Source organism: Vipera ursinii, assembly GCF_947247035.1.
Source record: "Vipera ursinii genome assembly, chromosome: 6".
Lineage (NCBI taxonomy): Eukaryota > Metazoa > Chordata > Lepidosauria > Squamata > Viperidae > Vipera > Vipera ursinii.
The window spans coordinates 6,925,092-6,937,822 of record NC_139515.1 but is presented as its reverse complement, the minus strand read 5'-3'; the positions used below and the strand labels follow the sequence as shown (position 1 = coordinate 6,937,822).

At 41.6% G+C, this 12,731-nt stretch overlaps 1 protein-coding gene and 1 pseudogene across 2 annotated transcripts in view; one reads left to right on the top strand and one right to left on the bottom strand.

Annotated features, from left to right (window-relative positions):
- CACNA2D1 (calcium voltage-gated channel auxiliary subunit alpha2delta 1) overlaps positions 1 to 4,985 on the top strand; it is a gene marked incomplete at its 5' end in the record, with an annotated part of 159,075 nt that extends 154,090 nt beyond the window's left edge. Inside the window, one exon of the mRNA XM_083366623.1 lies at positions 3,089 to 4,985. Within this exon, the coding sequence (XP_083222749.1) occupies positions 3,089 to 3,205 (117 nt within the window). The 3' untranslated portion in view covers positions 3,206 to 4,985. The remainder of the gene's footprint in view (positions 1 to 3,088) is intronic.
- Positions 4,986 to 8,153: 3,168 nt separating this feature from the next.
- Positions 8,154 to 11,975, bottom strand: LOC310642733 (annotated as a pseudogene). Its single transcript has 2 exons — positions 11,846 to 11,975; positions 8,154 to 10,199 (listed from the first exon to the last, which is right to left on the bottom strand). The product of its transcript is annotated as an uncharacterized misc_RNA (transcript).
- Positions 11,976 to 12,731: the final 756 nt, after the last annotated feature.

Sequence of the window (12,731 nt, the reverse complement as noted above, 5' to 3'; positions counted from 1 at the left end):
TAATTTCAGTTGAATATTTTGTGACTGAGCTATTTTAAAATGGCCTTTTAATGAAACAACAAGGAAGAAAAAGGACTTCCCACTCATGCATACCATATCTGAGGTCGCATTTTAATCAGTGCAGACTTGTGATAATAACCTTTATATTATATTGCATCTGAAATAACTGTATTATTGTTTACTTTATATGCAAATAGAAGCAGGAACCTATTATTTGTGGTCTCACCCAGAGTTTTATATATCTGTGGATGATAAGTAGGAATTTCATCCATGTTAGGAGACGAAAACAGAGGGTGTGCATAGGATGCACAAACTAACTCCCCAATTTCCATAACCTCAATTTCTTATTTTTCATAATTTCACAATCTTGTTATTCTGCACTTGAATGGAACTCCTAACTCCTAAGAATAACAAGAGCTATCTCTCTATAAATATATTGCTGGTTGTCATATTATTATAAGGCTCTCTCTTGAAAAAGGTTGAAATATTTATTTTTTTAAAATTGTGGCCAAGAACAGGGATAGATTTAATGGGCTATAGCCGAGGTCTCCAAACTTGGCAATTTTAAGACTTGGGAACTTAGAATTCTGGGAATTAAAGTCCACAAGTCTTAAAGTTGCCAAGTTTGGAGTCCACTGGGCTACAATATTTAATGGGGTTGCCTTTAAGATCTACCAAGAAGATACAACTAGTTTAGGGTACAATAGTTTGTGCAATAATGGACAAGTTTCGTTGTGCCAATATACCATGTTATTGATTTACGATCAGAAATGGGACCGGTACTTCCATCGCTAAGCAAGGCAGTCACCGAGTTGTGCCTGATTTTACAACCTTGCTTGCCACCGTTACTAAGTGAATCACCCGGTCTTTATGTGAATTGTGTGATTAAGTTAATCTGGCTTCCACAGTTGACTTTGACAATAGCTTATTCAACAAAAGCAAAAAGTTAAGAATTACACTGGGGTGATTTTTTGGGGTGGAAATCATAAGTTGTTACAAAACATCTTTGTTTGTTGATAATGCTCATGTAATTGTAATAATTCATGGCCAAGTAATGGAGGAGACTGTGACCCCTGTGAAAAGGATCTAGATCCGGCCTGCGAAGTGGTTTCATGTGGCCCGCGAAGCCATCCTGGAAACAGGGAGGGAACGGCCCCCACTGCCTTGGCCCTGGCCCAGAGACCCTCCTCCTGCCAGAGACCCTCAGATCTGTCCCACTCCTGCCCAGGCCCCCATAGGCACCCTTGATGCGAACGATGCAGAGCTGGCCACGCCCATCCAGTAGGCCATACGCACTCTAGCCATGCCCACCCAGTAGGCCACGCCCACCCTGGCCACACCCACCCGGCCCCCTGAGGGCAACCACAATGCTGATACGGCCCTCAATGAAATTGAGTTTGACACCCCTGATCTAGATGACCTAGTCCACCACAAGTTAAACATGATCCAGGAATGTAATATGTCTCTTAAACATTCAGATGCCATTTTAGGGTGCATTAACAGGATCCAAAGTCCAGATCATTAGAATTTGATACTGCATTCATTTCTTCCATGGTCATGCCACCACCAGGAATATTGGGGCAAAATCACCTTCTCAGGAGGCCTTCAAAGAAAAATTGGATAGTCTCTTACAGATGCCTTAGTGGCTCCTACAGTGAGGTTTAGATTTGTAAGAAATTTTCCAGCTCTGTTGTTCCATGCATCAGGTCCAGCTACTAATATGACTCTTGCAAAGTTTTAAATCAGTGGGTTTACTTATAATTTCAATGCATTAGCTTCTTTAGTCCAAAAAGAAATCAACCCCGGTTGATCTTTGGAAGGACAGATACTGAAGCTCAATTACTTTGGTCACCTAATAAGAAGAGATCATGATGTTGGGAAAGATGGAATGCCAAAGGAGAACGAGACAGCAGAGGTGAAGATGGTTAGATAGGGTCACTGACACAATGGCATGCTATGGTCCATGGGGACCCAAAAAGTCAGACACGACTTAGTGACTGAACAAAAACAAAAGCTTCTATAGATTACTGTATAAATCAAGACAAATTCAGATCACAGTAATGGAATTAGAAATTGGGTGGTGACTTTGTGGTATGGCAAATGAATTTGGGGAGTCATCACTAAAGGAGCACATCAGGTACGAAGGTTCTGGATTGGGTAACTTACTCTAACATCAGAAATAAGATGAGATGAGATAGGATAGGATAAGGTAAGGTAAGATAGGATAGGATAGGATGGGATGGGATGGGATATTGGAATATAGGATAGGATAAATATTGGAAAATAGAATAGAATAGAATAGAATAGAATAGAATAGAATAGAATAGAATAGAATAGAATAGAATAGAATAGAATAGAATAGAATAGAATAGAATAGAATAGAATGCAGGATAGGATAGGATAGGATAGGATAGGATAGGATAGGATAGGATAGGATAGGATAGGATAGGATAGGATAGGATGAGATGAGATGAGAAGATAAGGCAAGGCAAGACAAGACAAGACAAGATGAGAAGATAAGGCAAGATGAGATGAGATGAGATGAGACGAGATAAGACAAATTTTATTGTCATTTTTTACTGTGGGCACAACGGCACACATCAAAAATTAAATTTAGTTGCCCGCTCTCAAGGTGAACACATACATGATGCCCACCTAAACATACTATGTATAGACCTACACCCTTACATATAAGTAACAGATAAATATTATTCACTCTCCATCTTGAATGTATAACGGAAGGAGGAAGCTTGAGAGTTCACAAGGTCAATGCCGTATGGAATGAAACTGTGGCTGAACCTGGATGTTCTGCTTCGGATACCACCACGGAGCTTCCTCTCCGAGGGTAACAAGGAAAACAGGTCGTGAAGAGGATGGGTAGTGTCCCAGATAATCTTACGGATAATCTTATTAGTACTTTAGGGACCGTTCAGGAGCCTGATGCTCACATGGGTCCACTCGTTGAGACTAAATTGCACAAAAGGGTTCTCAGTGAGAAGCTTAAGAAGTCAACATCTCTCTACTGATGTTTCAGCTACTTCTGACATCTCTCTTTCTCTCTCTCTCTCTCTCTCTCTCTTACCTACAGGACGATTCGGCTGAGTGTGGTGGAGTCTCTGGACTGAGTCCATCACTCTGGTCTATGGTAGGAATCCAGATTATCCTACTCTGGATGTTATCTGGCAGCCGAGCCTGCCAATTATGACCCAGTGAAACCCAAACCTAATCTAACGAACCAAGATCCTGCCAAAAAAAAAAAAAAAGTGAGCCCACCATTTTCACTCAAGAAAAAGGAGGTCCAGTCTGCTCAAGATGGCAGACTCAGTGGCAGTGCCAGTGACTCGAAAATCTTCTCTGGGGAAGATGCTCGAAGGCACCCGCCGTGGCTGCATGTTGGTGTGTCAGATCCCTAAACGCGTGTGTGAATGCTTCCATCATCCTAGGCCATTGAGAACCGAATCCTGTATGTGCTTTATCGTGGAGTTGCAAGGTTTGGGGTTAGGTCTTCTTTTGTCTGTGTGCTTTTGAAGACTTTTATGTAAAAAAAAAAGGAAGAAAAAAGGGCTCCCCTCTAAAAGATCACCCGGTTTCTGTTTGTTCGGAGGCGGTTTTGAGTGGGTCGCATTCCTTAAACATTGGAACACCCGATTTGTAAAGGAAAAGGGAAAAAAACAAACCCTTGCCATTTCCTTCGCCTTCTGGTCTAGAATCCCGATTATTTATATGCCTGTTTCAACTTTATTTGAATACAAACTCAACGTCGGTTTCATACGATACCATTTCATACCGGTTCACCGGGAGTAAAATCAACTGTAAGTCAATGCCGTAACTTAGAAAAAAAAAAAAACAACCCACAGAGACTTCCTTCTTCACTACGTATCTTCATCTTCATCACGCTCGCTCCCACTGCCACTTCAAGCCCATCAGTGCAACGGCGTTTAGCACGTCTGAATACGTTTCCAGGATCTAAAATATATTCTAGGGGAGAGAATTAAAACCGTGGTCGGAAGGTGGCAACCGGTTTTAAAATTTTAAAAAAAGTACGACTTTTTTTTTTAATAAAAGAAAAGAAAGGAAAAAAGGGAAAACTTTTTTTGAAGGAAGCCGTGGTGGGCTAGTCGTGAAAGATCTCCTGGAGAACGTCAAGTGTTGAATTGGACACGGCGAGACTTTAAATCACGATGTGAAATGCCTTATAACGGATCGTCTTTGTTTTCTAAAAACGAGTCAGCTTCCATAACTTCATGAACTGGGTGCAACGTTCTGAAAAGGCAAGCTTGAAGCAACAAACGTCAAAATGGAATCATTTTTTATTTTTTTGGGGGAAAAAAATTTCCTCTCTTCATCCCGGGTGTCTGTCCTTCGTTGCTCAAGCTGTTACTTGTCCACGTGGATCTCTGTTTTCAGAGCACGGTCTTACCGATTCCTCCAAAGTTTTCAAACCACAATGTTTGTGAATACAAGTGTCTTTGTGAATACTGTATATTGAATGTTGGTTTTCAAGGGTAATTTGCATGATGACAAAGCTGCTATTTTGTTCAGGGTTGGTTTTTTGGTTGTTTTTTTTTAAGATTTAGGGTTTGTTTTTTTTCCTTTTTTTTCATGGTAGAGTGTAGTTTATTGAACAGGTCTTTTGAGTCGTTTTGTTTTCCTGCTGTGTGAGAAACCAAATATTGCCGTGCGGTGCAATTTAATCTTAAGTTATATATTGTTAAACAGATAATCTGAATAGACTGCACAAAGCAAAAGCTGAAAAGGGGGAGATGGCACCTTTAATTATCTACTCAAATGGGAAAAAGTGGGTTTTATAGATGAAAATATTCACCTAAATTACTGTTTACAGGTCCACCCAGTAACTGAAATCAAATGGACAGGCATTTATTTCAAGGTTAAAAAAAAAAAAAGTAACTGCTTCTTTTCGGCAAAATTATGCCCAGTTATTAGGCAGCGTTTTATCTTCTGCTTTACATCACAAACACCAAAATTTTTAAAAAAATGAATGAAAAAAAATATCAGAAAACCCAAACCAATCCCGGTAATATAGAGCGAACACTTGGGTTTGAAGTAAAAATACAGATTTAGCGTGAACTCAAACATCTGTCCCGTCAGTAAACAATTACCTTGAAGTAAAGAATGTTGTAGGCAGAGAATATTTTAATTGAGGACTTTTTAAAACTCACCAATGAATGTGTGGCTTTCCGGATATCACAGAGTTCTACTAAAACCCCTGCAAACTGCAATTCTTTGTACGAGAACCCCGATAAACTATCATTGCACTAGCAAGTGACTTTCATCTGATCTTGAGCCCAAAGTATTTGAGGCATTTCCGAGAATGCAGTCATAATACATGAATGGCAGGTCTTTATTTTTCCTTTGTTCGCCTCCATTTATTTTCCCGATTGTAGCTGAGCACACCAGTGTGTTTGCTTCATTTCCTCCTTTACACTTTGGCTGCCTCTAACTTTGATATTGATTTCAGAGACAATTAAAGAAGGAATAACAAAGCGAGGTTTCCTAATTTTCCACTTTAAAAAAAAAAGGCGGGGAAAGGATTTTTGCAGCCCCAAAGAAACGCTCTTAACAGAATGGAATAAATATAATTCGGAGGTCTCAGAGTGGGCTGGCAAGAGTCTGAATGATCACTAGGGGCAACAAAGCAGACATACAAAACCTTAAATCTTTGTGTCGTCTACTGGTTGTCTGGATATTTGCAGTCCAGGTTTGGCAGCTCTACCCTTCACGGGGGGGAGGGGGGTAATTTCGTATCTTAGGGCAGGGGTTCTCAATCTTTTTGGTTCCATGGACCGGCAGCGGCAGCTTCAGCATTGGGTGGGGATGGAATGGTTTTGCACACACAACATAAATCCCTCACCTATCCAAAGAAAGCTTTGCACGCTCGCCCTCCATTTTGGTCACCCGATTTCTAACGAGCCACAGCCCGTGGTTTGTGGACCTCCTGTCTTAGTGGACTTCACGCTTGCCAAAACTAGTTAGAGATATCCTATATTTCATTGCTCTGGTCCTCACCGAAAAGAGTTCTGCTTGTTTAGCGTTAGGAGTCCAATGCAGCTTGCTTCTGTTAAAGCCACAGATTGGTTATTTTATTTATTCATTTATTTATCTGATGGGTTTATTTATTTATTGAATTTGTATAGCTGCCCATCTCACATGTACGTACGTCACTGTCTCCGGGCAGTGCACACAAACGGAAAATATACATTTCTTAGGAACGGGAGGGCAATTCCTTACAACTTGCCAGGGAAGATCAAGTCGCTTGCTGAATTTTTTTGCTTAACAGGAGAGTTTGCCTTAATCAAAATATTGGTCCTCATCCTTAATTTGCAGGGTTTTTTTTTTAAATCTCTTTCTCTGAGAAGCAGACAAATGAAACTTCCCACCAGTTCATCTGTTTTCAGGTAGCTTGTAGCCTCTTCAGATGATTTTGTTTTTGTCAAAACATCTTTTCAGGTACTGCTACTAACTACTTCCTGTAAATAATCCTTACGGTTACAATATCTACATCTATAATTTTTTTTTAAAAAAATGCCTTAATTAATTCCTAGTCTTTGCAAAGGATAATTTAATGGCTGGTTTCCTCTCTTTCTCTCCTAGTATGGAAAGAATAAAGCTTAATTCTCCTTGTGGAATAGGAACTGACTTCTTAAAATTCAGTTCATAACTAAAGGTTTAGTGTGCACTAACCAAGACACAAGAAGCTTTTACTTAAAGTGGTAGGGCACCCATGCTGAAAGAAACTTTAGCCACAGATATAGGTGTAGCTGGAAGATGCAGTGACGTTCATGTAATATAGAGGTGGACTAAGAGGGGTTTTTTGTCCTCTTTGCTGTCACCTAGTGGTCAGACAGAGTTTGGCAGCCCAGATCTGGTAGCCTTGCACACTGAGCTCTGTTTGCCTGTTAGAAAAACTTCAGGATTGCTTATCACATGAGCAGCTCCAGCTCAGCATGTTCCAGGTGACATCGCTCAAGCCATCTGAGCTTGAATGCATGGATTTTTGCAGGATCAAATTCTGTAGGAAAATGGGGAGAAATCCTTGCCTTGATAGCTCTGATGGGTATTATCGCGCAGGTGAGCATGGATCCTCATTCTGGTTCCTGTTGCAACCATATAAAGCATGCATTAACCAGGAAACAAGAAGCTTTTACTTAAAGTGGTAGGACATCCATGCTGAAGGAAACTTTAGCTTTAGAGAACTGGACTTGAAGCTTGTCTCCTGGAATATGTCACATTTGGCAGGAGGACGCAGTAATTTGAACAACGTTGGGAGATGAGAGGCTCCAGCATGACAAAGTTTTAAGTGTTGCTCAAATTTCCTCTCTATTGCTCTAAAGTCATCCCCTTTTTCTACGTTGCCAGAAATCTACTGAGAATTTTCCTGAAGACTTGGCATACGTTAAGCAACCCTAGCTCATTCATTAAGTATGTTGGAATTCTCCAAACTGTTCAGACCTTGCCACTTATCATCATCATCATCATCATCATTATTATTTGGGCAAAAGGAAGAGAGGAACAGGGTTTAACTTAAAAAAAAAAGTTGGCTTAACAGCAGGAGTGAATTAACTTCTGCAGAATCCAGGTTTGACCCTCAATTGGAAGCTAAATTCCAAGCTCTGGCCTTGGAAATTTGGTTTGCCGTGGCTTCAGGCCTTTTCTTGGAAGCATCCATTTTTCGCCATTTATGACATCAGAGCTCTAATGTCAGAGAGAAAAAGGTCTCCCTTGGGGCTGAGAGGAAGGATCTGTGGTTGGATATCGCCTTTCCAGGCAGCCTTTTTCAAAGCTTTTCCTCCTCTGAAAAACAGCTCCAGTTCTCCCCAGGACCAATAAATCCTCTCCCAAAGATTGTAGGATTGCAGCATAAAAGGGTGATGTCTCTTATCTTTTAGAATTCTCCCTCGGTTTGGCCTTCATTCTTCCTATTTAAGGAAGGGAAAAAAAGCAAAATTATCCCTTTCATCAAGTGTTCTACGGTTGACTGATTGTAACTTGTCTTCAAAATATCGATACCTATTTAAATTGCATTGGTTTTGGCCAGGGGTCTTCAAACTTGGCCCTTTTATGACTTGTGGACTTCAACTCCCAGAATTCCTCAGCCAGCGTATGCTGGCTGAGGAATTCTGGGAGTTGAAGTCCACAGGTCATAAAAGGGCCAAGTTTGAAGACACTCCCCCTCCCCTGGTTTTGGCAATAGGTGTTATGCTTTGTGTTGTTGACAGTAACTGCTAAGTCACTTGTGTGTTTATAGAAGTGGAAAGCAGGGCATTTAGAGATGAATTAAAGAGAAGGATGAGCAATTCCAGAAAGATCTGAGAAATTGAAGTGTCCATTGGACACATAAACAGCTCCTGGTTGCCCTCAAAGAGATGTGTTCAGATTTTTGTTGTTGTTGTTTTTTTAATCCAAAACCATTTTGGATACAAAATGGGGAGTTTTGAGTTCAAATGGCTGGAGGTTTTCAAAAATAGATTGGACAGCCGTTTAACCTGGGTGGTATAAGGTCTCTTGTCTTGAGCAGGAGGTTGGACTAGAACAGGGGTCTTCAAACTTGGCCCTTTTATGACTTGTGGACTTCAACTCCCAGAATTCCTCAGCCAGTCTGCCTGGCTGAGGAATTCTGGGAAGGGTCTTCAAACTTGGCCCTTTTATGACTTGTGGACTTCAACTCCCAGAATTCCTCAGCCAGTCTGCCTGGCTGAGGAATTCTGGGAGGGGTCTTCAAACTTGGCCCTTTTATGACTTGTGGACTTCAACTCCCAGAATTCCTCAGCCAGTCTGCCTGGCTGAGGAATTTTGGGAGGGGTCTTCAAACTTGGCCCTTTTATGACTTGTGGACTTCAACTCCCAGAATTCCTCAGCCAGCATGCCTGGCTGAGGAATTCTGGGAGTTGAAGTCCACAAGTCATAAAAGGGCCAAGTTTGAAGACCCCTGGACTAGAAGACCTCCAACATTGCTTCCAGCCCCGAGATTCTGTGTTTTATGTTCTACTTGTACTCCAAATGCTACACACAGTCAGCCTCCTGCCCGTAATATGTCATGCCAAATTTCAGGGTTTCAACTCTGCTTCTTTTTAGTGAGGTTTCCCTGTGTCAAGATTGATTTTAACCCAGAGGAATCAGACTTTTCTTTTGCAAAATCTGATGTTCCCTTTCCTGAAATGAATGTCTGGTTTCTGAAAGTTAATCAAATGATAAATGCGCCCTGAGAGTCTTATCCAAATCTCTGGCTTAATTACTAGAAGGTCACTGATGTGCCTCTAACATACATCTAAAATATTTTCTATATTTGATATGCCTGAGGAGAAGTGAGCAAGAAAAACACGATCGCAAAGAGAACGCGATTCAGTCATTAACTTTCTAAGGTTGCTACACCTTTCCCCTCCCCTGGTTCAGTCTGTCTTTCCCAAAAGTCACAATCTTACAACAACTATTAGCAGGTATGGTTTCAAAGGTCCCAAGGTAAACCTGCACAATTCAGTGGCCATTGTCTACAGCTCTTGACCTCGAGCGTGATACCTGGCGATCCACAGAAGCGGGAGACTTTGATCTACTGGAGGAAGCAGGGTTCTGATTCTTCAGGGGCAGAAGATAGACTAACAGATGGTGATTTGCTATAGCTTCCATTCTTGGACCTGATGTAAAACCTGCAGCTTCTGGACCAAGAATGGCTCCAGGATTCTTGAAGACCTCTGGCTACTGGAACGAGGTAAACTCAACCACCCCTTCAATTTAGTTTGGATTGATGTGCATCTGCAGATGTTCCTTCCCCAGTTGGTCTTGTGAAGTCTTTGAGATCCTGCCAGTTGATTCGAGAAGACAATCTTTCGACACTGAGACGATTTTCTGTTCTTACAGGTGGTGCATTTTCTTTCTATCCTTTCTTGGACAGTGGCTGCTAAAACGATCAGAATAATGCCCTGCGCCTCTTCCGCCTCTAAAGCAGTCTCTAGCATGTTCAGATGTAACTCTTCCATTGAAGAGTTCTTTTACATCCAATTCATAGAAGCCAACATCTATGACTCTGGGATCCTCAAACTCTACAAATCCAAAACCTGTCTTCAGATCAATATCTCTGGTGCGTCCATGTCCCTTGAAGAATCTTTCTACATCTTCCCAATAGAATAGAATGGAATGGAATAGAGCAGGAAGGGACCTTGGAGGTCTTCTAGTCAAAACCCCTGCTCAAGCAGGAGGACCTATACCATCTCAGACAAGTGACTGTCTAGTCTCTTCTTAAAAATCTCAAGTGATGGAGTGCCCACGATTTCTGGAGGCAAGCTGTTCCACTTGTTAATTGTCCTCACTGTCAGGAAGTTTCTCCTTAATTCCAGGTTGCTTTTCTCTTTGGTCAGTTTCCAACTATTGTTTCTCGTCTTTCCCTCTGGTGCTTTGGAGAATACTTTGACCTCCTCTTCTTTGTGGTAGCCCCTCAAATACTGGAATACCGCTATCATGTCATTCCTATTTTTCTTTTCTTTAGACTAGCCAAACCCAAGTCCTGCAGCCGTTCTTCATATGTTTTGGTCTCCAGGCCTTTTATCAACTTCGTTGCTCTTCTCTGAACTTTTTCCAAAGTCTTCACATCATTTTTGTAGTGTAGTGACCAAAATTGGTTGCAGTATTCCAGGTGTGGTCTCACTAGGGTTTTATAAGGCGGTTCTAATACTTTGTGTGATCTTGATTCTGTAGCAAGAATCTCTTCCTTCTCTCTGGCAGCTGGAGTCAGCCTTCTGATGAATACATGAACAAGCACTATGGTACCACTTAAGATAGAATAGGATTGCTTAAAAAACAAAAATGCAGGTATCAATCAACAAAAATGGCCTGACAACCACTTCCTCGCCTCAGCTCACACACCTGATATTTCTAAAACATCATCTTCTCTTGGAACAAATCCAGAATTAATAAAAAAATCAAATTTATCTCTTCCCCTCACTCATCACAGAAGTGGAATACATATTAGCTGCCATTTTCTACTCTGTCAACTCAGCCAATTCATGCTCGCCAATTCCCCTGGCAGCTTTTTTGACAATTTTAGCAGGATCTCTTTCGGTGTTTCTAACGCTCGAGGCTTTCCTGCTGAAACATGACGAGAGAAAAAAAATCACTATGGCTGTCATTTGTAAGCTTTCCTACAGAATTCCTTTCACTGGCCTTGAGGCGCTCAAATAAGCAGCATCTCATTTTATGTGACCTTTGCGACCTAAGTGTTACTTGCTTTTTTGAACTCTTCAGAACACAAAAGGGGTTCCTTTTCTCCTATGTGGGATCTCAAGTGTAGTGAGAACCGAGTCTCCTTCAGTCTGAGTCTCTGCAGTTTCCCTTCAGCAAGACTAGTCTTTCCTCACAGTAAATTGCCCGTTTGATGGCTTCGCTCTTTTCTTCTTAACCTCCTGGCCTTGCTTGGGGATGTCATCAGCCTTCTCCTCCTCCTCCTCCTGCTCCTCCTTTACCTGGCAAGTCACCCAGCGTGGGGGAAATCAGGAGATTCTGGCAGTTCTAATGAGTATAAAGATGTATTGCAAGCTTAAGCTCTCTACAAGAATCTGGCCAACTAACAGTCAAGGGAAATGAGCAGGAGATAAGGAAGGCATTCAAAGTGGGCTGGACTTAGATCTCTTCCGAGCATGAAAGGAGTTGTGACTTACGATGTGTCTGACCTCTCCCTTGAGCTCAGCCTGGTCATCTCCTACACAAATCCCATTTCCTATCTGGCTGGCATCTGCAACATTCCTCTTTGTCCTCTCTGCAGGGTGTGTGTGTGCGCGTGTGTGTGTCTTCTCTAACTCGCTGCAGTTCTCCTTCAAAAAGACCAGCTTTTCCTCACAGTCTGTCATGCAGCTGACGATCTGTTCTTTTTTCTTCTCAACCAGCTCACTGCTCTGCCACTGCCAGGTGTCCCTTTTTCCTGGATTTTGGATCAGCAGTCCAAACCCCTGTTCAAGACAGGAGACCATATACTACCCTGCTCAAATGGTTGTCTGGTTTATTTTTTTAAAAGCTCCAGCAATTTGAATTCAAAACATCCCATTTTGGATGCGAAATGTTTTTGGGTTAAAAAAAAATAAATAAATCTCCTTTTGCGTTTTGAAGGGGAACACCCCACCTTCATTCATTCTGGCAGCGTTTGAAACTCAAGACAATTCTGAAGTGATTGAAAAGGTTCATTTTGCTCTTGTAGCAGCTGTCACAATCTGGAGATGGAGCATTTGTAATCTGGGGGCATCTCGAATTTAAACTGGGATCCAATTTGATGTTTAAAACAATGTCCTTAATAGTGTTGTTGTAAGAAGACCCTTTAGCAAAGAAGACCCTTTAGCACAGGTCATAGAAATGGTGAGATAGAATGAATTATTGTATCTTACACATTGGACCCTTCCTTCCTTCCTTCCTTCCTTCCTTCCTTCCTTCCTTCCTTCCTTCCTTCCTTCCTTCCTTCCTTCCTCCCTTCCTCCCTCCCTCCCTCCCTCCCTCCCTTCCTTCCTTCCTTCCTCCCTCCCTCCCTTCCTTCTTTCCTTCCTCCCTCCCTTCCTGTCCCTCCCTCCTTCCTCTTTTCTTTTCTTTTCTTTTCTTTTCTTTTCTTTTCTTTTCTTTCTTTTTCTCTTTCTCGAGTTTTACTAGACATGGATTTGATCATTCTTTCTCACTGTAATTGGATTTACTGTTAAAAAAAAGTTATGCTGTAAAAAAAACACATATGTAATAGAGTTGCT